Raw genomic sequence first — 26,882 nt, forward strand, 5'->3', positions numbered from 1 at the left:
ATACATAAGCAAGATGTTGGGCTTTTCATGCTATCGGATTCTTTTTTTTTTTTCATTTATTTTTATTAGTTGGAGAAAATGAGGCAACAGAGATAAGAATCCACCGGATTCTTATCTCTGTTGCCTCATTTTCAAAGATGAAAGATAGAGACCCACCTAAGCTGAATTCAGATGAGGGGAGAAAGTAATGGCTGGTGGCAGCTTAGGGGAAAGAGTAGCAGGGAAGACAGGAAGATAAACCTGATAAGAGTTGCAGGGGATGGCTTGTGCTGACCTGTGCCGCAACTCTGTAGCTTTGATCTTGGTCATTCTGTTGACATGTGCTCACTATCTCCCCATCTGCAGCCCCAGTTCAGAGTCTGGAGAACTGGTGTGGATATGGCCCTTCTTCAGGGAGGCCTTAAGCCAGACCCCAAGACTAGGTTAGATCCTTGTGTTACACACTCTCACAGCACTTGAATCTGACCTTGGTGTCCTTTATCACAATTTTAGTTACAAGTTTTTGAAGCTAACTATTAAGTGTTAGATAATGACATGTGAGTTTATCACATGTCTCCTATTTGGGACTGTAACTGGAATGAATGTTGGAACCTTGTCTTAGTTCATTTTTGTATATTCCCAAGCATCTAACAGGGCTTCCCAGGTGGTGCTAGTGGTGAAAAACCTGCCTCCAAATGCAGGAGACATAAGAGATGCGAGTTCGATCCCTGGGTCAAGAAGATCCCCTGGAGAAGAGCATGGCAAACCACTCCAGTATTCTTGCTTGCAGAATCCCATGGACAGAGAGGCCTTGCTGGCTATGGTCCATAGGGTTGCAAAGAGTTGGACCGGAATGAAGTGACTTATGCATGCATGCAAGCATCTAACACACTAGTGTTACTAAAAGGTGCTCGGTACATATTTGTTAGATGAATGAAGAGGGAGAGGGTAGCAAGATTTTCATTGAATTAAACATAGTTACTGAAAACCATTTTAAGAAAAATAAACTTTGATTTTTATTTTCTCTATTATGAAAATAGGAAAAAAACACTACTTATCCCACATGTCACATTGTGTGCTATGCTAAGTCGCTTCAGTCATGTCTGACTTTGTGACCCCATAGGCCCCATGTAGCCTGCCAGGCTCCTCTGTCCATGGAATTCTCCAGGCAGGAATACTGGAGCAGGTTGCCATTTCCTTCTCCAAGGGATCTCCTGACCCAGGGATCTAACCCATGTCTCTTACGTCTCCTGCATTGGCAGGTGGGTTCTTTATCACTAGTGCCACCTGGGAAGTCACACTGAATAGACTGAATAGATATGGAGATACTCTGGAGTAAAAAGCACTATTCAAGTCCATGGGCTAATGATAATAAAGCACAGGCTTCCTACCTGTTGAGTTTGGGGAGCCGTTGTACATTCTTTTCATGGAATCCAGGCCCTGCAGATGCTATGTATGAAAATGTGTCCACCTCTAGGGGGCTTCTTTCCACCCACCAAGGATCTCTCCAAATCACCCAACAGGAACCAGTGCTAGGTTAGAATGCCTGCCCAGGCTACATAAGGACTGTTAGGGATCAAAAATTATGGTTTCCATTACCTTTATTTATTTCCCCCATGGGAATAACTGAGTTAAATCGAGTGAGCACAAAAGATTTGAGAAGAGTCTCCTTTAGACTTTGAGCATAGAGCCCAAATACTGTTTCCCATGCTTCTCCAAGTTTCCATTCCCTGTTACTCACATAGGAGCCCCCCTCCCCACCAGTCAGCAAGGAAGCCAGATTTTTCCAGTGGGAGGAATTGGAAGGGGGGTGCAGATGTTCCACGTCAGTACATTTCAAGGACAGGTCCAACCTGTTTAGCCTTTAACTCATAAACTTGCCTTTTCTTCTCAATATACCATGATCCAGCCCCAGGCCACCCAGGCTCCCTCCAACCCCCAGTCCCTTAGGGGAAACAAGGTCCTTGCTGGCTGAATTTCACATGCAATTCCCAAGTTACAATGAACACTGCTCTCCTCATGGCCACCTGACACCAGAGTGGTTGCTCAACCCTCCCTCATTCCCCTGCCTGCAGGGCTGGAATTAACTTGGTTCCCTGGGCCCCTGACTAAGTCAACTATTTCCCAAGATGCCCTTCTGCTTTCTACTGCTCTTGACTGATTTCATCCCGAGTTTCTACTCCCTTCCTCCAGCTTGAGCTTTCTATATCCTTGAGGATTCTCCCCTTGCCTGTCATACTCAAGTTGACTGTTTTCTCATAATGCCCCTCCCCACACCTGGCCCAGGCTTTTGTTTGGATTCAGAAGTGGTCCTTTACCCATCAGCAACTGGCAATCACCAAACACACACAGTTTCCTGAAATCACCTCAGTGTCCCCTGCCAAGAGGATCTCATTCCGGCACACACAGAACAGGGCAGATGCCTATAGAAAAAAATCAGGCAAGATACAAATATTACCAAGTTTTCCAAAGAGAGTGGTTTTCAGCAAAATAGCTTGAACTGGGAATGGCTAATCAAATCATAATCCATGAAAATCTACTCAAGGGCATTTTACAACACTTTCCTAGGAGCATATTTTTTGTATACGGACCTTATTCAGCATTCTCTGAGAATACAAGTGTCAGAACTTTATACATTGGGCTTATTTCTAGGCCTGACCACATTTTTTAAGCAGGGGGAAATGTTACCAGTTCAGAAAACCAAGAAATGTGTTGACATTTGATTTATTCTGCATGAAACTTGCTCCTTTTTCTAGTTTGGAGGTTAAGCAGGGGGACAGAAAGGACAACCACATTGATATTAATACCTATCCCCTTCCCTACCCCCACCTGCTACCTTGAAACCTAGCGGGTCTCATAAATAAGCTGATGTGCCAGGCAGGGGCCATTGTAAGTAGTACACGAATCAAGTGAGAAAGAAAGGAAACTTAGGAAGGCTCAGAGGGTCCTTAGTGGGGTGCTGGGCACATTGTGAGCACACAGTCAATGTCAGAGGTGCAGAGGAGGAGGAAGAAGTGATACGGAACCAATGGCCAGATGACCTTGGACTCTACTGGAAAGAAGGGGTCTGACAGCCAGTGTCTCTTTGCCCAGGCACTCTGCCTTTCTAGCCGTGGCCCCTCAGGTTGAGCAGCTGAGACTTTGTTCCCAAACCCACAGGTGTTCAGTCCTGCACACCTGGATGGAATGTGGTTCTCGCCTTCCTGCAGTTACTGAGTTGCTCTGAGGGAAATGCTGTACATTTTTTCAAAGGGAGCCTGCACTTATATTTGCTCACGGTGAATTTTAAAAATTCAGAAGATGATGAGCTTGTTGACTAACTAAATATGTCTATTTGGATCCATTTGTGGCCCCCTCCCAGGCAGATGCCTCCCCCTCCGGTGGCTGTGGGCTCCAGAAGCAGGGTGGGCAGCAGGGTATGAAAATGTGTGTCTCCGGTCTTCTTGGACCCAAAACTTATTTACAGAGCACAGAATTTACAGTCAAAAAGGGTCTTTGTTTTTTTAAACAGAAGTGGGCAAATCCTAGATACTCTCTATATATGCAAACCTCCTTTCCAACAGTTATGAAAGGACATTCTAAACTTTAAATGAGAACCCTGTTGGCGAAGCTCCACCCAAACATCGCATTGAGAGGAAGGAGATCACATAAGAAGTGCCACCTTTGGGACCTGAAATCTCCCCACTAATGCTGTGACTCCAGAAGTAGGCAAGGGTCCTTGTTATGGCCCTGGCTCACTTCCCCACCGCTGTTCATCTCACGTCAAAGCATAAGCTGGTAACGTACACCGAGGGATGGAATTCGACCCAGGGTCAGGTCAACTTGAACAGTTCTGCACAGAAGTCCAACTTTAAATTCTACCCTCTGTGGAAGCAGTCCCCTCCTGCAGCTGCTCACTCCCAGCTGCCCAGCCAGCTGCCACCAGGCCAAAATTACCCCTACCTCGGGGTCCTCTCCACATACTGCCTAGGGCTCATATGCTGATCCATTAGCTGGAATTGCCCACAGTGGAAGTCAGCTCTGATTTTCACTAATATATATATATATATATATATATATATATATATATATATATATATTTTAACTATAAAAGGGCAACTTAGAGATACCCCTCACCCTCAGCATATGTGGAATGAGATAATACAAAAGCTTGCTGAGTCAAACCCCAAGAACCAAATCGAGCCAGAGATGATGTGAATGTGGAACCAATCAAAAGTTTCCTGGCTTAGAAAGGCCTGGCTTAATGGTTCTCTTTAAAATATTTTTAAAATTTTCAATCACGTAGGATGGAATCCTCACACTCTTTTTCCAGATCCTTGTTGGTGGTGGTGGGTTTTTTCTCTTTTCAAGATGTTGAGCCTGTTTCTATGTGTCATTAGCAGAATTTGTGGGCAACAGGAGACTGGGTGTGACATTGAGGCTGGGAGTCCCAGGCAGCAAGAGGTCGAGAATCAAGGATTCAGGATCAAATCACTGTTGCTTCTGTAGTGAGAGGTTGCCACCCAGGCAATTAAGTGTATATTAATTTTCCAGCAATGTAGTTTGAAAATCAGCACATCAAATAAAATATTTCACACCCAGGAAAGGCCAAATGCACATTCCTGCATGTGTGTCCTTAAGTGGTATTTTTATGGAAGGAAACTTTATTTGAAACAAATGTCAGAACAGAAGTTGAGCTTATGAAAGGCACTGAGAAGCCATGGCACAGAAGGTTTTAGGACATCACCGGTAAAAAGCATAATCCTCCACCTCAGTGCCTTGCACGGTCGTCACGCACATACGATGCTCGGATGGTCCACCTGTGTGTACAGGTGTCCTCACTCACTTGCACATTGTTCACAGCAAAACCTGGTAGTCAGGCTGCTTGTGTATGAGACATGGAAGTGGCTGGCGGATGGGTCATCTGGCCCCCCAACTGCTCATCCTCAGGACAAGAAGGGATCTCACAATGCTGGATGAGATTCTATCTGCACATCCCTGTATGAACAAGGAAATTAAGCTGTTTTCTTACACAGCTGAGAGATTCGGGTGCTCTGAACCCAAAGTGGAGAGCTTCAATCCACCACCACACTTCTGTCTGGTGTCTTGGAGCGGGTGTGATGGGTATTTGCCGGTAACCTGTGCCTGAGGAAGGAGAAGATTAGGGTTGGCCTTGGTCCCCTGACTGGGCAGGCCCCTGCGATTGAGAGATGTTGCGGGTGCATCATCAGGAAAAGGTTGCCACAAATCTCATTTCTGTCTCTGCCTTCCCGGATGCCTGCCCACCGCCTCTTTTTTTTTCATTCATTTGTACATACATTCCTCAAGTATTTACCGAACACCTATTTCAGGCATAAGCCTGGGCTCGCCAGGGCAGGAGTGTACAGAAGACGCTTGTTTTCTCCTCTCCCTCTCAATAGGTCTTCTCTCCTTCTCTCTCTCCCCATAATTCAAGTGGTAACAGGGGTGGATGGAGGAATATCCAAAATTCATCCCTGTTGGAGACATCCTTGCCAGGAATTTCCAGCAACCCCCTAGGGAGAGTGGCAGACTGATGAGAGTCCAGCTGGGACTCACAAGGGGGTGGAGGGAAGTGGGGGTGAAAGGAAACCCACAGCCAGGCTGTCTGCCCAAGCCCTGGCTATAGGTCTCGTTTATCAGGCACTTGCTCTGTGCCAGGCTCTGGTTGTGCCATCTCTCCTACCTCATTCAACCCTCCAACCCAAGAGGTAGTTTTTAAACCTGGGCCTGTTTCTTTATGAGGAAACTAAGGCCAGGAGGGGGAAGTGACTTGCCCAAGGTCACCCAGCTAGGAAGCAACATAGCCCCAGTTCAAGCTTAGGTCTATTTCCAATGCCCAGGCATTTAAAAAACTCAGAATGTGGTTTAGATGTCAGCATTAAAATAGTTTGAAAGTATAGCATTAGTCACTCAGTCGTGTCCGACTCTTTGAGACCCCATGGACTGTAGCTTTCCAGGCTCCTCTGTCCATGGAACTCTCCAGGCAAGAATACTGGAGTGGGTTGCCAGTGGAACTTCCCGACCCAGAGACTGAACCCAGGTCTCCTGCATTACAGGCAGATTCTTTAACATCTGAGCCACCAGGGAAGTAGTTTAGGAGCTTCTAAAAGGTTCTATGAGCCCTGTTTATCTGCCTAGTTTACTTTAGTTTTTGTATTCAAGAATCATGATTTTAGGGGACTCCCTGGAGGTCCAGTGGCTAAGACTCAGCACTTTCACTGCAGTGGGCCTGGGTTGAATCCCTAGTCAGGAGACTAAAATCCTACAAACCTTGTGCCACGGCCAAAAAAAAAAAGGAATGGTTTTTAATAATAGCTCCCATTTATTGAGCACTTACATGTCAGGAACTATACTAAGCACTTTTACACTCATTGGTTTCATTTACTCCTCACAACAACCCTAGGAAGTATTGTTGTTGTTACTATCCTTATTTTACAAATGAGGAAAGCAACACTTAGAGGAGTAACAAATGAGGAAAGCAACACTTAGTAAGCCCAGGGTTACTCAGCATGTAAAAACTGAGCACCGTTTTATACCAGGTTTCTCTGACACAACAAAGCCACTTAGCTGCTAGAGTATCATCTTGCCTTGAGCCCTCTATGATATTATTTTGAAGAGTCTTTCCTCAGACTTTCTTCTCACCCTTTCCCTGTCCATATAAATGTCACCCATTTCTGTCCTGTAAGTGAGCTACGTCACTGTCTCCTCTATAATCTCCTCTCCAAGACCACTTATTATTCCCAATGCCCAATCAGCCTAGACGTCCCAAGCATGTATCCATATAGGAGGAATCATAACCAGGACATTACTAGCACCAAATTTTTAGTCACCTTTATAGATAAGCTCATGGAATCTTCAGAAGACAAAGTAAAACCATAAATTCTTATATTTAGAAATAACAAATACTACTTAAAAACTTGATTTTTTAAAAAATGCCTCCTAGTTTGATGATCCCTCACCAGCAAAATCTCTCAAATGAAGGGGAAAATCCCCCTTCCTGAAAATCAGTTTATTTTATAAACAATGATAAGGTGGCCCTTTCGAAAGTGTTGCTTAATTAGAGATTCAGAATTTGAACATACATTCCTAGTGATGTGTCCTAAATGACGATATACCTTGAGAAGGACAATCCTTCCTATTTCTTTCATCTGCTCCTTCCCCCTGGTTTTGTAGCACAAACACCAGGGCAGCTACCATTTTGTGCCAAGAGTTTGTCTTTCCATTTTCCAAGGGAGCAAAGAACAAGGAATATCTCCCTTATCTCCCAATCCCCTGGATGGGGTCGTGCCCTTTGAGGACTTACTCTATTTCAGCCTCTACCTCTAGGCAGTCAGAAAAATAACTCTGAACCACCCAGAGAATGAGCACCTGCTTCAGTGACTGTCCCAACGTGAACACACTAATCCCCTGGTTTAGGAGAGGGTCGCCTTCCATGCAAAATGGCCAGGCTCTACTGCTGGGTCGGCCCTGCTGGTTTTAATAGCTCTGTCTTGATTTCTAACAGCTGGGGGCCACAGTTGTTCAGTTCTTATTGTAAGCTAGTGCATGGCTCAAACAATGTAAGATTCTTCATGAGGAGTCTGAGAGAATGCCAGATGGTAGTATTAGGGGAAACCAGCTCAGTTCCTTTCTCCAACATCTCAAGCTAGTGCCTTTGACCAGGAACCAAGAACATCCCAGCCCCACTGCTTTCTTAACGCTCACCACGTGGGCTTTTTTTAAAGTGAGTACTAAAATGTTTCTGGAAGCTCAACTTTTATGAGGGCACTGGGGCTGCCCAGCAAGTTATTTAGAACATGGAGCCAATGTGAAGTCCCTTTCAGTGGTCTGTTCTCTTCCCCCTCCCATCCAAGCCCTGCACATAGCTTCACAAACATCCAGGCCTGGTAAACATACCCCAGCATTCCTTTTAAAGACATGATGAAATCAGAAAGAGACACAATCTCTGTCCTCAGGGTGGAAGCAGGACCATGTGATTCCCCACTTCTGTAACAAATGCAAGAGTTTGAGAAAGTGCGGTACCTTTTATCCAGTCATAGAGATCTTGAGGCTTGAGCTTGCAGGCCATTCTTCAGAGTTGCGGTTGCCATATTTGGTGGCTTTGTACAGAAGTTATGCCCATTTCCCTTGTCAAAAATAGATGGGGAAGGCCTGAATATACAGCATGTCCTAAGGTGCATTATACTCTGGGTCACCATGCAGCTCATGGAATAAATGTGTTCCATTGAAATCAGGAATGACAGCTTGGTCTTAAGAAGTCAAAACTACAAGGAGTGATCAGTGACCTCGAATCATCTTCTCTGAGCACTTCTGAATTTCTGTCTCTCATTTATTGCTTTTTTTCTCAATTCCCTCTGTTTGAAAAGCTATTAATTTCCTCACCTTCCCATCTGTCATCACCCCATAAATAATCTATGCCTCTTTTTGTAATGTCCTCTTTGTCAGACACCTGCCCTGTATTATTTTCCTAGCACTGGCAAATACTAGAGAGAAAACTCTGGAAGCTCCATGCTTATGGCAGATGCTTCCAATCCTGTTTTTGCCACTTACTAGCTTTGTGTCTTTAGTGAGTTCCCTAATGTATCTGAGCCTCAACTTCTTCTTCTGTAAAATGGGGCCATTACTAAGAGTACCTCCCACACGGGGTTGCTGTGAGGATTCAGTGAGATACGGCAAGTAAAGCCTCTTAACACAGTGTCTCAGTAAATGTTTGTTTCCTTCCTTCCTTCTTCAGAGGAATTTCAGTTTCTCCACCAGATGAACAGCCTTGGGTGGACTCAGTTTCCTTGTTCCCATAACTTAGGAATACAAAGAAAACTTTAAAAAGTGACAGTGGAAACACAAATGACACGTTCAGCCTCTGTCTAACAGGTCTGCCATCTTCAGCCTGTGAATACTCTGTTCTTCCTCTTATCATTTTCAAACCTGGGGCTATTCTGGAAAGTTCGGTCTCTGCCCTTCACTGCCATTTGCCCTCTTAGAGCTTCTCTCAGCTTTTCGCAGCTGTGGGAAGTTGCTCCCAAAGGCCCTCTGTTCCTTTTGTTTGCTCTGCTCCCTTGGCTGAGTTTGAGGGTCAATTCTTCTCCCTCTCCTAAACAACCCAGCCGCCAGCACTGACGCAGAGTTCGCCACGTATCTTGAAGCAGTGGTCCATAGGTCAAGTCACTGCAGGACTTTCCCTTCCTTGCCACAATGATTTGCTCACTATAGTATCTTCCAATTTTGTATCTGGCGTAAAGGCGAAGAGAAACCAGGCAGGCTCCTGGGAAGGCCCAAGGCCTAGAGTCTCCACCCTTCTGGGCCCCCATTTCCACAGTTTTAACATGTGATGTTTGCTTTTGAGGACCTTACAGGATTGCTGCAAGGATCAACGGAGATAACGAGAGAACACACTCTATGGGAGGGGTGTCTCTATACACAGAAAAGATAGCCAAACTAAAGAAAAAAGGAGAGATTTATTGCCACATGTGACTCATATATATTGAAACAAACTTCCAAAAATCCTAGGATTCTGTAATTGCTTAGAACATTGCAAAGAAGCACAAAAAGAGTCGGGGGGGGGGGTTGTTGTTCCCCCCACTCCTTTCTAGGTTGAATAGAGAATATTTAGACTTTTGAGCACTTGCCCTGTAGCTATGACGCTAGTTCCAAGGAGCAGAGCCCCAACCATTCCATTCAGTGCAGGAAGTTTGTAAAGAGAACCCCCAGTGTGAGACTTTCAGAAGTTGTGCTGCTTGAAAAGGTCAAGTCAGCCCCCCATCATTTAGAGCTAGACAGTAAGCCCCATTCTGATGGCTACATTGTGACTCACCCTCCCTTCTCCCCTGGCACCTTATCCTTGTCACTGCCACCAATATCAACAAGGGCCAGTCACAACAAAAACCTGGCTGAAGACTCAGGTCCCTGTGAGGCTGTATTGTGTAGTCCTGTATATATCAGGAAGATGTATGTAAATAACTGCATACTGTGTGTGTGTGTGTGTGTGTGTGTGTGTGTGTATTCTCTCCTGCCTGTATTCATAATATATGCACTAATTATGACCACATTATAATACATGATTATGAACACATTATGAGTTATGATCATATATTACGAACACACACATGGGAACACACATGCGGCATTTGGTGATAGAGCCTTCAAGACACTATAATCTAACCTCCCACATAGGACAGGAATTCCCTCTCCAGCCATCCTGACAAGTGACCACCCAGACTCTACCAGAAGGCCTGCAGAGAACCAAGGAAGCTTAGTTCTACAACAGACTTCTCTGTGCATTTTTGGACAACTTTTAAAGTTAGAAAAAGCCTTCCTGATGTTACACTAAAATCTCTCTCCCTCCCTCCTTTCACTCTCTTGCAGCATCCAGTACCACCAGCAGCTTTAGACAGTACCTTTAGACAGCCTCCTTTCTTTATAACTTCCTGTCTCCAATCCTGGTTAGTTAGTATCTTCCTAATCCCAAGGGGAATTTAACGTTGTAACAAGACAAAGAGTCAGAATGTTCATCCTTTCAAACTCTTATCTCAGGAAGGAGGCATGTGTGTCTGTTCAATTTGTTGGAAAAATATATTTATTAGTTTCCTAAGGCTGCTGTACAAAGTAGCCCAAACTGGGAGGCTTAAAACAACAAAAGTATATTCTCTCACAGTTCTGGAAGCTAGAAGTCCAAGATCAAAATGTCATCAGGGCCATGCTCTCTCTCTGATGGCTCTAGGAGAGGATCCTTCATTGCCTCTTCTAGTTTCTGATGTTTGATGAAAATCCTGGGCCTTCTTTGGCTTGTAAATGCATCGCTCCAGTCATGTGGCTGTCTTCTCCCTGTGACTTCACATCATCTTCCCTCTGTGTCCAAATTTCCCCTTTTAGTAAGAGCATCAGTCATATTGGATTAGAGCCCACCCTAATGATCTCATTTTAATTTCATTATCTCTATAAAGACCCTATTTCCAAATAAGGTTACATTCTGGGGTACTGGGGGTGAGGACTTCAACATATGAATATGAGGGGACATAATTCCACATGTATATGTGTATATATATACACACATATACATTTATAGGTAAATGATGTAAGTTCAACAGCTTGGCCCTTGAGAAATCTTTCAGAAAAGAGGCCTTTGTTCTTAGTTAAGGGGAAGACAGATTTTCAGGAGTAGAGACCCTCCTCTTTTTGTTGTTAATATATATTTTAATAGTATTATATACCACATATGTATATATTATCAGATATAATAATGTAACAGGTTAGCCTAACATTATATGTTATATATTTACTTTTAAATATATATACATTATAATAGACAGATGATGAACACAGGTTCAACATATCATGTATCTATTTTAATGAAAGACTAATTGCATAGAGAAGGTACCAAGCCGACACTCTGTCTTAAGTTTTTCAACATTTCTGGGATAAGGACCTATCATACCAAAAGTCAAATTTTTGTTATATAAAAGTTACAGATGGCAGAGGTGGAGAGTGATATCTACCAGTGAAATACAATAGCACATGTGGAGATGGGGTCAACTTCAAAGCATTCTAGGGGAGCACTCAGGCTGGGGGCACTGAAACAAAACCTGGAGTTTGCCTGGATCTCTCTCAGTCTAGAGTTGGTGGAGTGGATTGAGCGAGTCTGGCCCAGAGTGAGCCAAGGGTCAGCTTGCGCTGGGGAAGACTTAATCCATCTTGCCTCTGATTTTTCAGAAACCTCTGGTGCTTTTTGATTTCCACCTCTGTGCTCAGAACTGACAGTGGACATGTAGATGAGCTATAAGGAGGAACAGACATCCAGCCCATGTTTTGGTTCCTCCTTGTAGCTAAGGGAATCCATCCATGGGCGACTTAGGAGATCTGTGTCCACTGGCTTCAGTCAACCCAGTGGTTCCAGGAAGCCCCTTCTAGGCACCCAGCACTCTTCAGTACCTTGTGGACCTGAGACTTTCAGTTCTGATGATACTGTGTCTCTCAGTTGCCTGACTTGGTCTGGGTGGTCTTAAGAATTTCTTCTCTCCTCCCATGTAAAGCCAGACCAGAGAAAGTTGCACCTATCTTCTGTGCAGAGGTTGACTTCATTCACTTATCTGATACCATCAGAGTGGGGGTAGCCTGTGAATCTCCCATTACATCTAGGCATGCTGATACTTGTTGCTTGGTTGCTTAATAGCAGGAAGGAGGACAGTGACCCGGGTCAGGGAGTTAGTGCACGGAGTGCTGGCTCCGTTTGGAGTAGCTGGCTAGGAGCTAATCGAGAGGGCAGTGGGTACAGTTGGCCTGGGCCGACATACAGCCCTTGGCATCAGTAAGCTCAGTAGATAGGCAGGTGGATAAGTGGGCAGGACTCTTGATGTGGGCCCCACACTTTCTACCAAGAAAATTTTCACTGTTGCCCCAGGACTTCAAGGAGGAGTTTGGGGAATGAGTGGAGGAGAGATTTAGCCAGTAACAAGGTTCAGGCCTTTAGGAGTTGGATAAGGAGGCACAGGGGAAGATGGTAATTTCTGGTGGTTCCTTCATTCTTTTATCCAATAACTATGTACTGAGTATTTACCATGTACCAGACACTATAGTAGATCAAGACTCAGCTCCCTAAAGAATTTACAGCCCAAGCATTAAGGGGTGGGAAAAAATAGTAAGGATCATGGCAACAGCAGGAAATAGATTTGGGTTTTCCTTTCTTCTTAATGTGTGTGTCTGTGTATTCATCCATTTGTCCATCTGTGTGTGCCTGTATATGTGTGTGAGAGAAAGAGAGAGGGAGAGAAGGATTTGTTTTTCCTACAATGTCCTGGCCTCAGGGCAATGCCTCTTTACCTATTCCAATATGCAAGCAAGCCTCCCAAGCTATAGGCTCCCTAACAATGGGCAACAGCTTTCCTACCAAAGAAACCTTTTCTAAACCCTTTCTCCCTCTCGGGAGCCAAGGGATGGTGAATGGCCTCAGTCAGGGTGTACACACGTGGACCAAGTGGCCACATTCTGGGTGGGGGCACACACAAGGTAGCTTTGGGTTTGGGAGAGCCACATATTAGTCAAGTCAGGTAAAAATCAGCCAAACAGTCTGTAGTCAACTGTGGTTTGATTTGGACTTAAGCCATCCTTCAGCTGGGGCCGTAGACGTGCACCTCACTTTAAGAAAACCTGTACCCAAAAATCCCAATTTTGAAAGGGAGAGAGGAATGTGCCTGACCATTTTTGAAAGCCATCTAGAGTCCTTGTTTATTGACACAGGTGTATCAAAGAGGTGGTGAAGCCCTTGAAGGAGCGTCTGATTCAGTCCCCGGCCTTCTGATGGTAACACCCGGAAGTCATCTTGGGCGAAGGAGCCTTTCTCTGGTTTGGGCATCCTTCCAGAGATGACTAATGGGTTAAAAAGGCGGCTATGCTGCTGCGGACTTGCAACCTCTGCCCAGACACAAACTTACCTTGTCTTTTGAAATGAGAAGGGACTCTGGGGCTTTGTGGCAAAGGGTGTCATTTTCTGAAAAATCAAACTCAAATAAATTATTAAATTAACACATAAACTGGATTAGGGGCACACATTTGGGATTTTCCTTACATTTTATGGAAATTATGAAATACATCCCTTCGTTCAACTTTAAAAACTGAACTCAGCTTCTCTTCACGAAAGGGAGCGAGTTCCCATAACCTGATATTTGCCATTTCCACCAAAATGCAGCTTTCTATATTTATTGGAAATGCTTATGTTCAGTCAGGGTATGGTTTACCCTTGTTTCATAGGTTTATTATGACTTGATTTCACATCAGACTCCTCACCTTTTAGTAACCAAATTTATGACCCAGCGAAAACTTCTCTCTCTTACAAGGAGCTTGGATTCTTACTTATTTCGCAACCTTTATTTGTGCATGAGATGAACCATGACATTTAAACTATGCTTGATAGCTTAACAGATTATAAGAACAAAACCAGATGGCCCAAACAAAAATAATGCTTTGATTGCCTTCAAATTCAATGTCAAAAATTAAAAACAGCTTTCAAAAAGCCTTGCCCTTTTTTTTTTTTCCAGAAACGACTTTGGATCATATATATTTATATAGACTTTTCTGCTCCCCCCAAAACTAAAAGTATAGAAACTAAAAATTTAACAATGATTATTTTGAGATCAAAGAATGCTTTCTTTTTTTTCTATATCTCCCAATTTTTCTACAGTTTTTTCCCTCCACTGTTTCCACCTTTAGAATCAGAGGAAAAAAAAACACTTTTAATGATTAGTTTAATTTGAATGAAATCTTTCCTAGGGTTGAGTCAAGGTGTTTTCCTCGGTTGAGAGAATGGACATTGTTAAGCATTAGCAGTTCATAATTCTTCTTCCTCACCAAACAATGAATAATGTGTGGTTACTTTAACAGCTTGCTTCGTGAGGCTAGAAAACGAAACTGGGCCCAGATTTCTTTAGAATGAATGTAAATTCTACCAAAGCAGTAATTTAATTTTCTAACTCACCTTAATGTAACTTCAGCATCATTAATATAATCACAATGCTCACTTTCTTTGAGAGCAGCAAACCAAGTAATTTTTTAAAACTGGGCCTCAATTTTAAAAGGCTCCCAAGCTTTGAGATAGTTGGCTGGGCAAAGTCAACATGTGACTATTTGAATTTCTAAACTAAAGGGTCCACAGAGTGTTAGGATTCTTCTGTTTTTATTTTTTAGAAGGATTTTTATTCCAACTCAGATTCATTTTTCTTCAAATCAGCTGCAAGAGCGTGAACAAACTTTGCTGCAAATCAATGCCCTGACAGTTATATTTCCCTGAGATAATTGCATACTGCCTTGGAGTTTCCTTTTCCCCTCTGTTTCCTTTTGTTTTGACAACAAGATTCTGGGAAAACAATATACAAGTGATAACTCTGCTGTCATGAGTATACTGAATTTTAAAAATAAATAACTGTCGACCCCAAAAGCTTCCAGGAGCCTATGGAGTGAATTCTTTTTCCAAACTGTTCTCAAACCAGATGTGGAAATGTTTAGCTAATTCCCCTCCCCATTCCCCATGCAAAGAGTTCATATGTGTCTTTAACGACATCAGAGGCGATGGGGAGGCAAAAGTCCTGTCTGCTTTCAAGGAGATTTGTGTTATACATCTCCATTCGCTCACCAACATCACAAGACTAAGTTGGACTTCAGCTTTTGTCTCTCTTGAAAAGTATCTTTTTTTCCCTGAGATTAAAAATGCTCTGTGTTTAGACCAATATTCAATCTCTTTCTTGTAAGACATTAAGAAATAGAGTTCATATTCCCAGAATGAAACGTTTCTTTTTTTTTAATGTAAAAGATGTATTAAGATTTAGGCTTATTCGGGAATTTTTTTAAAAGGGGAAAGGAGGAAAACTCTTTTGAAAGGACTGATGGAAACTGTGTATGCATAAACCACATTTAGAAAAACAGAAAGCTACTGTACTCTATAGCTACAAGGAAAGCAAACATTTTGCATCCACGTGTCATTAGCAGCTCTGGATTTGCTGGCCTCTCTATAGTTCAGTTCAGGACTGTAGGTACCAATAGCTGAGCCCTGTTTGGTTATACAAATGCATCGAAACTCATAGATTCTGGGATGTCACAGGGATAATTTGCAGTTTTTCTAACAGTCCAACCTCCTCTAAGAAGCCAGGGTGAGCGTTCCCCTCTCTGCAGTTATTTCTTCCCCAAATCTCAACTCCCTCAGCTCCTGCGATGCTGTGCACAGACCCAACTATGGCTAAAAATAGCTCTCATTTGGCATCCCGCACAGCCCTCTCTTCTCTCACCCCCTTCCCATCGTTAGCCCTTCAACCCTCTTTTTCCTCTGCTCCCCCTCACCCTGTAATCAAAGCCCACCCTCTCCCTCCCCAGTCAAGTCCAAGATCCCATTCTACCAGCACATCTCAGCTGGATGTTAGAAAGGGCTGCTGACTTGATGAATTCACACTGTGTTGTGAATGAGTTATAACCATCCCTTAACTCACACCCACACTCCCACACACACACCCTCTAACTTCCCTGGGAATTGCAGGCATTAGGGAAGGGAGGCTGCCCACTTCTGATGACCTGTGCTCAGCAAAACGGAGCAACTCCCCAAGAGCGGCATTAAGCTAAGCCTTAGCAAGTTCATTAGCAAGTGCCTTCTGCTCTCTCGTGATGTCCCAACTCCTCTCTCTCACCTTAGGGATGCAGCCATTTTTTTTCCTTTGGTCACACACAGCTTATGGGATCTTAGTTCCCCAACTAGGGATCGGTCCAGCACCCGCTGCATTGGAGGCACAGAGTCTTAACCTCTGGACCACCAGGGAAGTCCCTAGAGATGCAGTCTTAAACATAGGTCCCACTAACTTCATTTTTCAGTTTTATCTGAGCCCAAGCTATGTTGTCACACACATTTATTGCTCCAATCTTGTGGCAATCTTGTGGTTACAAGAAAATCAGAGGAAACAAATTCTGTCCTATGCTAAATAAACTCCCAAACTCAGTGATGTTTACTAAACCCCTTCCTTCAAGACTGATTCAGTGAACGTAATTCAAAAAGTTAATATTGGGGGTGAGAGTGAGGTAGTCTAAAATGATTGGTTTGGGGGCAACTGTAATGTTTCTCAGACAATCTGGGCTTTTTATAATTCTCTTTGGATTAACCATGAGAAGGAGGAGAAGGGAAGATAGAAAAGATGTTCAAGGGAAGGAGAAGAAGTTGATGGGTAACTCCCTGGATGAGAACACAGCCTTAAACTTGGTCTCAGTTTTGGGGTTTGAGCAACAAAACTGGAGTGGAAGGATTGTTTCCCTGACCTATTCCAGGAAGTGCTTAAAAGGGAGGTTTTTGCTCAGGGCAAATAGGTCCAGACTGTGAGACGACGTGAAGGAAGGAGGAAAGAGGGGGAGAGAGAGAGAGAGAAGGACGCTCCTAAAGCGAGCTCAGGACAAGGTGATCTTCCTGAGACCCAGACAATAGTGCAGCAGTGATGGAGTGATGACCTCAGCTTCCAGAAGCAACCTCAGCAAATACACATCATTCTGGAGCAAGTAGCTTGTTTATTTAGCTGTTGAGTCATTATCCAGGAGCAGCTGGCATCAGAATTGACTTGGTTTTTGTTGTTGCTGTGGTCATCATCACTTTATTTTGTTTGGTTGGTTTGTTGGAGGGGTAAGAAGGTTGAGTGTTCGGTTTGTTGCTGCTGTTGTTTTTGGTTGGTTTTTTCTTTTTCTTTTTCTTTCTTTTTTTGCTTTGGTTTGAAAAACAAACCAAAAAATAGTCTTAAGAGAGACATTTCAGAACAAAGAGGAAAGGAAGGAGCCAGGTAAACCTCTCAGGCTTCTCTTTACACCTCAACATCCTCAAGAGAATAAGGAGTCAGTAACAAGGGAGGGAAAGACAGTGGCACCAATCCGATCAAGTGCTGACATAAAAACAAAACTTTTCATCCAGGCCACAGCAGCTGGCTAGTGGGCTCCTCTGCCATTAAAGAAAACAGCAAATTCATCAGTATCAAAGGAAGATAAAGAGCTGCATTTTTGCAACTGAGAAAGAGGGGAAGAAAGAACTCTCTTAGGATGCTTTTTTATTTAGCACAGTGCTGGGCACATAGTAGACACTCAAGAGATCAAATGAGTTCATTTACTCAAGGATTACTTAACTCATCAAGGAACAAAAGTAAAACCCTGCATAGACATTTCCTTTGAAATTTTAGGCACTTTTCTATTTGATTTATTCTATTTTCACTTTTAAAATTTTAAAATGAAAGCTGAGTTGAACAATATGTGATGATATTCCTGTTCCTTCCTTCTTTCTTCATGTGTACCCCTTCTGAAGCAGTGCTTTAGACACTTGTTCTTAGCTTGACTCCTTTTTATTACTCTGCCTGTCACTCTTTAGGAGGTAAAAGCAATAGGACTGGGAAATGGCTAGAAAGCTTCCTATTGAAAAAGAAAATAAATTTAAAAGACCAGTGAAAATAAAAGAATGTCAAGCAAAGCATATGACTCCATGAGGTGCAAGCCATGGCCACAAAGAACACCTTAAGAGATGCCTTGACAATCAATGTGTAAAGTGCAAACCCATGACTTGCTTTCTTCAATATGGGACTTTTGTGTAGTTTTCATGTGTAATATGGATGGGGAAATGTCAAAATAAAACCGTTATGTTTTTATTTCTGCAATTTCACTATTTTACAAGGTGCCCTGAGGAATATATTAGGGAATCTGTTGGTTTTAATGGCCTATGATGCTACTGCTGGCATTTTAAAAGCATTCATTTGATCCCTTTAAGTGAGCCACTTGTTTGTTGGAAATAAACCACAATTTCTTGCTGGGTTTTCATTTCATTAAATTTGTTGCTAACCAAAAGACGGCAATAGAGAAGAGTTCATTAGTATGGTATAGGGGAGGACATTGGGGCCTTCAGGAGGAAAGTGCTGTCAGCTTGAATTAAACTGTTATTTTCTGTCACCTTATTTAATGTTTGGCATGAAAACAGTTTTGTTTTCTTTTTTGTTGGGGTTGCACACAAAGGAATGCTACTCCTAATCAGTGTAGACTTTCATTGTATATGTGAGGGAGTTGTGTTTTATACCAAAACAACATGGTAAAGTCATTTAAAGAAATTATTGTAGTTATCTAGAAACCCATGGTTCCAACAATGAAATAAAAATTCAGTTCCCTCTCACAACGATATTTTCCTTTGTTTCTTATTTTTTTTCAGTTTTATTGAGGTATAATAGACAAATAAAATTGGAAGAGATTTAAAGTGTACAACATGTTGATCTGACATACATTTACATTGTGAAAGAATTCCCCCTATTGAGTTAATTAAACACATCCCTCACCTCACATGTTTAGCTTTTTTTCTTTTCAGTGAGAACATTTAAGTTCTACTCTCTTCAATTTTTTTTCCAATGCTTTAAGAATGGCCTCTTTTTTTTTTTTTTTGGCTACACTGCATGGCATACGGAATCTTAGTTCCTGGACCAGGAATTGAACCCATGTCCCCTGCAGTGGATGCAAGGAATCTTAACCACTGGACCACCAAGGAAGTCCCTGGCCTTTTGTTTATTTTATTTTTTTTTTCCAGTGGGTCTTGTCATACATTGATATGAATCAGCCATAGATTTACACTTATTCCCCATCCCGATCCCCCCTCCCATCTCCCTCTCCACCCGATTCCTCTGGGTCTTCCCAGTGCACCAGGCCGGAGCACTTGTCTCATGCATCCCACCTGGGCTGGTGATCTGTTTCACCATAGATAGTATACATGCTGTTCTTTTGAAACATCCCACCCTCACCTTCTCCCACAGAGTTCAAAAGTCTGTTCTGTATTTCTGTGTCTCTTTTTCTGTTTTGCATATAGGGTTATCGTTACCATCTTTCTAAATTCCATATATATGTGTTAGTATGCTGTAATGTTCTTTATCTTTCTGGCTTACTTCACTCTGTATAAGGGGCTCCAGTTTCATCCATCTCATTAGGACTGGTTCAAATGAATTCTTTTTGACGGCTGAGTAAAATTCCATGGTGTATATGTACCACAGCTTCCTTATCCATTCATCTGCTGATGGGCATCTAGGTTGCTTCCATGTCCTGGCTATTATAAACAGTGCTGCGATGAACATTGGGGTGCATGTGTCTCTTTCAGATCTGGTTTCCTCAGTGTGTATGCCCAGAAGTGGTATTGCTGGGTCATATGGCAGTTCTATTTCCAGTTTTTTAAGGAATCTCCACACTGTTTTCCATAGTGGCTGTACTAGTTTGCAGCCACTTTTGTTTATTTTAAATGGTCATGTTTGAACTTACCATAAGAAATAAAATTATTTACCTTTTGTGTTTTTGTGTGCTCTAGAACTCCTCACGGGATAGCTTCCTGTTTCCTGAGAGTCGTTACCTGATAAGCTACCAGAATGAAAGTTTTCGAGCTGATCATCCTCACCTCTGTGTTTTCAGCCTGTTCCGGACAAAATCCAATGACTGTACTGTGCTCCACAGACTGGTTCATGGTCACGGTACACCCCTTCATGTTGAACAACGACGTATATGTGCACTTCCATGAGCTACACTTGGGCCTGGGTTGCCCTGCCAACCATGTTCAGCCATATGCCTACCAATTCACCTACCGTGTGACAGAATGTGGTATCAGGGCCAAGGCTATCTCCCAGGACACGGTTCTCTACAGCACCGAGATATACTACACTTCCAAGCGTACCTCATCTACGTATGTGATTCCAGTGTCATGCACTGCCCCGATATGTTCCCCATGGCTCACAATGGCCTGTTCCAGGAATTTGGCCCCCAATGGAGGGATCACAACCCGAAATGGCGAGACATGCTATGAAGTGTTCACCTTGTCACAATCCAGCCAAAGGCCCAACTGCTATTGTCTGCGTTGTGTCTACAATGAAAGAGGGCAGAGCCGAGCCCCACATCATCAAGCAGACAAATAGAAGCTCTTATGACCCTCCCATGTGTGCTTTTGAGAAAGAACAACTTATGGTGATTTCATGAATGAGCTTTTTTAAAAAGTTTTTTTGTATATTCTTAGGGAAAAAATAAAATCCTGCTGGCATAGAAATATCAGTTGGGCATTTTTATTTCATAAACACATACAAAGCTTTTACTATGCACCAGACACTCATCTAAGTGCTTTACAAATATGAGTGCCTGGTCCTTTCTCTAAGATGACTTCTCTCTCCTTTAAGGGCCCCCAATGAATCCCTCCATCTGTCTACGCATGTCCCTGAAACTCTACACCACCCAACTTAGCACTTAGCCACATACCTTCTTAGTTTGATCTATCACTTTTCTGTATCACTTTTTGTCCATGGAATGCAGAATTCACACTAGTGATTTATAAACTACCAGTGGTTCTAGGAATCACTCAACTCACATCCCACCAACTAGAAGGTAAACTCCTGAGGCCAAGGGGTAGATCTTATACTCAGTCACAGACCGATAGTACTCTGAAAAGTTGCCCAACCTATGTGATCAGAAATTTTTCAGCCAAGCCTGGCTATCCATTACTGTTCTCAAAGACTTGCAAAGGGAAGGTACACCAGTTTATTCAACAGTGAGTTCTCTGGGTCTCTTTTATAAGTGCACTAATCCCATTCATGAAGACTCAATTCTCATGACCTAATTACCTTCCAAGGGCCCCACCTCCTAATACTATTACATTGGGGGTTAGGATTTCAACATACAAATTAGGGAGGGGGGACAAATACCCAGTATATTGCAGTCATGGCCATCGAAGAAACACAGCTGTTCACTTAAAAATCTCCTGCCCCTTCTTGAGGAAAACTAGGTAACAATCCCTGAAAACAATGTGTTCATTCAACGAACAGCACCCTCATCCTATGTTCTGGGTATTATGTTAGATGCTGAGCATGCATTGGTGAACAAGACTAACACGGTCAAATCAGGAGAAGACAAGTAAATAAGCCTAAGGAGCTAGAAACTATTCTAGCCCAGAGAATGGGCCTGTTCAGAGGCCTGAGGATCAGGGATGTGGCCATCAGAGAAACAACAATTAGTTTAATCCAATGCAATTGGAGTGGAGGGCAGTTGACAGCAGTGAGAAATGGGGTAGAAAAGTAGCAATAAACAAGGCTGTGTACAAGAGAATGAGGACTGCCCTTCCCCAACCTTTCTTCAGAGGCTTATGGATTATTAAACACTAAAACACCTATAAATAACATAGCAAACTGTCAGTACTAGATATAGTACACCTGGACTACATGTGCAAGTGGTGCACTTGACAACCTCAAGGGGCAATATTCGTGGAGACACCCCCTGGGGCTGTGCAACGTATCAGCCTTGGAGGACACTCAAGACCTACTCGCTAATAACAGTTGTTACCATATGCCTGATACATTATACACATGAACTTATCTAATCCTCCCAACTGCTCTGCAAGATAAAAATTATTTTCTCTGTTTTCTAGATGAGGAACCTGAGTCTCAGAGAAATTGAGGCTAGACAGTAAATACGTAACATCACTGGGATTCAAACCCAGGTTGGACTAGCTCCGAAATGCATTTTCCTCCCCTACACTTAACACTCCCTCCCAGAGAGGAGAAGCTTCCAGTTGGGTTGAAAGATCCAAGAAGATTTCCTGGTTGAGACCGGCAGTGATCTCACTCTTAGAAGATAAGGAGGAGTTGGCTAAGCAGAAAGTAGGACAAGGGGCATCCTTTATGAGCCTAAGAACTGGCACAGGGCAATTAAGTGCACTGTTAATGGGAAGACACGTAGTGGGTTAGGGCTGTAAGTTAGGTGACAGGACATGAGAAGAACAAACAGGGGAAGGTGTAGAAGTGTAGGAAGAGATGAAAATGAAAATGATTTCAAGTGAAGAACAATAAGACTTCATTCATTTTAGCCTATGAAACAGTTAAATGTCTATAGAAGCCCCATTCCTGATCAAGAGAGAAATTGAGCTGTGCAGGCAAATTTGGAGTGTGACAGACTCCAGACCCTGAAGCAGAGAAGACAGGCTTCATGGAGGCCATGAGATTGGAGCTAAGGTCTGACAGGATATAGGTGAAAAAGAAGAGACTGAATCAAAGAAGATGTCATCACTTAGAGCCCTGGAAGCTCAGAAGACATGGTCAGTTCTGGCTTTAAGTAAGGAAACTGGAATGAGGGTAGAGGATAGGGGTGAAGATGAGTCCAGGTTGGACAAGTTGAGTTGGAGATGATAGTGATATCCAAGGGAACATGTCCAGGAATTAGTTCAAGAAATTGAGCTTCCTTGAACTAGAGCTCAAGAAAAGGGTATAAGAGGTAATTACTGGGAGATAAAGCCTTGGGAAGATGACATGAATCTAGGCGATTAGGATCAGAGAATGAAAACTCCCTAACATTCAATCTTCAAGGCACAGTTGCAAAAAAGAGATAGAGACAACAAAGGATACCAAAGAGAAGTGATCAAGAGATGAAAGAAGTGTGACTCATGGGATTCTAGACCAGAGACCTGGGTGAGTTAGTTTTTCCAGTGCAGCAGATAAGTCAAGATGGAATAAGCCTAGGCCTCATGGAATCGGGGGCATTTGAACTAGGCCTTAAGTGAAAGAGAGGATTTCATCAGGTGAAGATGGAGGGCAAAGGTATTCTAGGCAAAGGAAATAGCAAGAACAAAGATGCAAAGCAATATTGTATCAAGAATCATATTTTACCTGGGTAAAAATCTCTGTATAATTAGGTGTAATTTTTTTCAGAATTCAAGAGTAATCTGCACTTGTTGACTCACACATGTCATTACTCAGTAAAAGCAAACTTCAACCATTTCAGTTCCATGTTTGATCTTTTCTGCTTGATCATGGGCTTCTTGAGCATGGGAGACCCTGTCCTATTTGTTTGCTTGTTTGTGTTGCTTTTCTCTTATGTAGTACTTGGTGAAGGTATTCAGTAGGTGCTCAAGCCTGTTTGGTGACTGTTACTGAGAAAGGGCCTGAAAGTTCATAAGCATAGAAACCATTCAAAAGATGGGAAGATAAAAATGCTTTAAGAAAAAACCACATTTTGAGTTGGCTAATTTATTTACCTTTTGACATGCCACTCTAAAATGGTATTTTCTTCCTTTATTGTGCTAATGTCCATTTCGCTTTTAAAGTGACATGATTTTATAAAAATCTACCACATAGTTTTAATCATATTTGTGATAATAATAAGAAATGCTTTATTGCCCTCAAAAGAAATGAGCATTTTCACATTCTGTTCACTCTCTGGGAAAGCCAAAAATGTTTGAAACCATGTGTTATGATAATTGCTTGTCAAATAATTTAAACTATTTCACTGATAGAAGGAGAGTCAAAGTAACACTTAAATTTTAATCCTTATACCCTGAAAACAGGGTGTTATAATACTAATTATAAAACAGCAAACCAGATTTTTAAAAAACAGTATAAAGTATATATAAATGTCAAGGGCAAAGAGTCTTTTATCCCTAATGTTAACTAATAGGCCATTTTGGAGCTGCATGTCAATACTCCCATCCCTCCATTCCTCCATCAAGAATGAAAGTCTGACCAAGCATTAAACTAAACACAGCATGTTCACACACACACGCAGACAGAGGCGCACACACACCATGTTTATAAGAAATACACTGTCCAAAAAAAAAAAAAAAGAAATACATCATCAAAGATCAAATGTTTAAAGAAAGGCTAATTTATGAAGTAACATCTTTTAATTCTTTCTCTCTGTTTTCTTTAAATCGAATTAGCATTGCAATCCCTATGGTTGATCTTTATGATATATTGCTTAAAGTGTAATTATAGTTGTTTATTCCCATAAAGGAGAGAAAGAGAGGACAGGGAGAGAGACAGAGACTGAGAGAGACATAAGGAGAGGGCTTTCAGTCTTGTGACTTTCTACAACTTTTTCAGAAAACAAATCTGATCAATTCATGATCAGATTTCAGCTTATAAACTTATACACTGATTATACAATTATAAAACTTTCTGTATTAGTTATCTGTTGCTGAACAACGTGCATGCATGCCAAGTTGCTTCAGTCATGTCCGACTCTTTTCAACTCTACAGACTGAAGACCACTAGACTCCTCTGCCCATGGGATTCTTCAGGCAAGAATACTGGAGTGAGTTGCCATTTCCTCCTCCAGGGGATCTTCCCGACCCAGGGATCAAACTCGTGTCTCCTATGTCTCCTGCATTGGTAGATGGGTTCTTTACCACTAGCGCCACTCGGGAAGCCCTTGCTGAATAACAAATTACCCCAAAACAGGACTTTCCAGGGGGCTCAATCCCTGGTCCGGGAACTAAGATCCCACAGGCCATTTGGTGCAGCCAAAAAACAAAAAAAATTACCCCAGAACAACAACTAGTTATTCTCTCATGGTTTCTGTGGATCAAGAACCTAGGCACAATGTAGCCAAGTGCCTCTGACTCAAGATCTCTGAGGAGATGCCATCAAATTGTCATTTCAAGATGCAACTGGGGTTAGAGATTCCACTTCCAAGCTCACTCAAGGGGCTGTTGGGAGGAGGCCTCACTTCCTCTCTGTGAGCCTCTCCATAGGCTGCCTGAGTGTTCTCATGGTATTGAAGATGATAATGACAACAAAGATAGGAAGTGGGAGAAGGGGGAGGGAAGGAGAGGAGGGACAGAGTCCAAGTTGGAAGCCACAGGCTTTTTGTAACCCAGTCTCAGAAGTGACATCTCGCCACTTCTGCCATGTTCTATTTGTTAGGGAAGTGACTCTGGAGGTCCAGCCCCTACATGAGGGAAGGGGATTATACAAAGGTGGGAGCACCAGGAGGCGGGATCACTGGGGACCATCCTAGTGATGACCTTAACTCCACAAATGAGACATTCTTCAATTTATCTGTGTATATACAATCAATTTACAATCAATGGCAGGACACAGCCTGGGTGGAAAAATACATGATAAGTCACTGCTGTACCCTTGCCTTTGTCGGGTCTATTTTCCTTCTCTGGGGAAAATAAGTCCTACCAGCTGCAAATTACAAGCCCGACTGACTGGTGAAAAGTATTCCAGAGGAAGCTTCTATTTATTTTTCTAAGACGACATTGCTGAAGACATTTAAAGCGAAAGGGGAAAAGTGTAAAAGGTAAATCAAATAACATAAATGATGATGCTAGTTCAGATCAGACCAACGATGTCCTAATGCAACTCAGTGGGAGTGGGGAGATGGGGGAATCTGAGTCATATATATGTGTATGCACATGTTTTTTATATATCCCTTGAGAAGGAAATGTCAATCCACTCCAGTATTCTTGCCTGGAAAATTCCACGGACAGTGGAACCTGGAAAGCTACAGTCCATGGGGTCGCAAAACATGGGACACAATGAGCGACTGAGCCACACACACACACACACACACTATATATATATATATATGGCATTAGCCAGCTTCAAAATTGAGTGGCAGGGGACTTTGTTCATTGATTTATATATATATATATATATACTAACACAATGCTTCCCACCATCACTCTTCCCATTACTACTTTCTTTCTTTTCTTGCTTTGTTCCTATCCAATCCACAACCATCTGGCTTGGCCAATGATGAAGTTCCTGTAACTTATCTGAAGGGTAATGCAATGAAATCAGAGTAGCTCCCAGAATTATTAAACAGCAGGAACTGAGAGGGGCTAACAGGGTCTGAGCAGGTGGGGGATTGCAGGAGGCTTCATAAACAAGTTCCCGGAAGTGAAATGACAGGCTTGCCCTTCCCTGCCTGGCTCTGTCAGCCTTCATTTGTAGATGTTCTCTGACAGGCAAGGGGGAATTGCTCTGAGTCAGAGAATTAAATGCTAATACCAGTTTTCAAATGTAAAGGAACACACAAAAAAATCCCTGCCAGCTGTCTAAAAACTTACCACTCCCCCCTTCAAAAGCACTTATATTCTACAGTTACCAGGAGGAATATTTAAATGACTCAAGTTATTTTCAATGTTATTTTAACTTTGTCACACACACCCTATTATATAAACACCAGGCTAATGTAAATTATTCACCTTTTAAAGTTACTTCAAAATTTTTGACTTTTAGCCAAATACGTATTTCTTTCTAGCAAGAATTCTTTTGAGTTGTAACTCTACAACTTAAATACATACACATCTTTAAAAGTTTATTTTCCAAGTAATGCCCATAGAATATTCTGTTTTCTAAACTGCATTTACATGACAACATACTGAAAGAAAGCCAGTGTGAGGAGAGGAGAAATAAGTCCTAAAGCCAAGTCCTAAAGCCATAGTGAGACTGGTTTCTTTGGGGTTAGAAAAACCTCAGCCCTCCCCACTACCAACAGAGGGTCAAGTTGGGAACAAATTGACCCAAAAGTAAGCCTCAATGTCATTCCTACACTAACTCCCTATAATGATTTGCAGTCTGCAATCAAAATAAAATTATCTCTTCAAAAATCTGGATTTTATGATCCAAGCT

The 26,882-nt window shown here is 42.4% G+C and overlaps 1 protein-coding gene across 4 annotated transcripts in view; it reads left to right on the forward strand.

Annotated features, from left to right (window-relative positions):
- Nucleotides 1-20,527, forward strand: part of PLAC1 (placenta enriched 1) — a 213,453-nt gene extending 192,926 nt beyond the window's left edge. For all 4 annotated transcript variants that reach the window (XM_043458471.1, XM_043458473.1, XM_043458472.1 and 1 more), the window contains exon 2: nt 19,802-20,527. In XM_043458471.1, the coding sequence (XP_043314406.1) occupies nt 19,860-20,399 (540 nt within the window). In that variant the 5' untranslated portion in view covers nt 19,802-19,859 and the 3' untranslated portion in view covers nt 20,400-20,527. The remainder of the gene's footprint in view (nt 1-19,801) is intronic.
- The last annotated feature ends 6,355 nt before the right edge of the window (nt 20,528-26,882 follow it).

Source organism: Cervus canadensis, chromosome X (assembly GCF_019320065.1).
Source record: "Cervus canadensis isolate Bull #8, Minnesota chromosome X, ASM1932006v1, whole genome shotgun sequence".
NCBI lineage: Eukaryota > Metazoa > Chordata > Mammalia > Artiodactyla > Cervidae > Cervus > Cervus canadensis.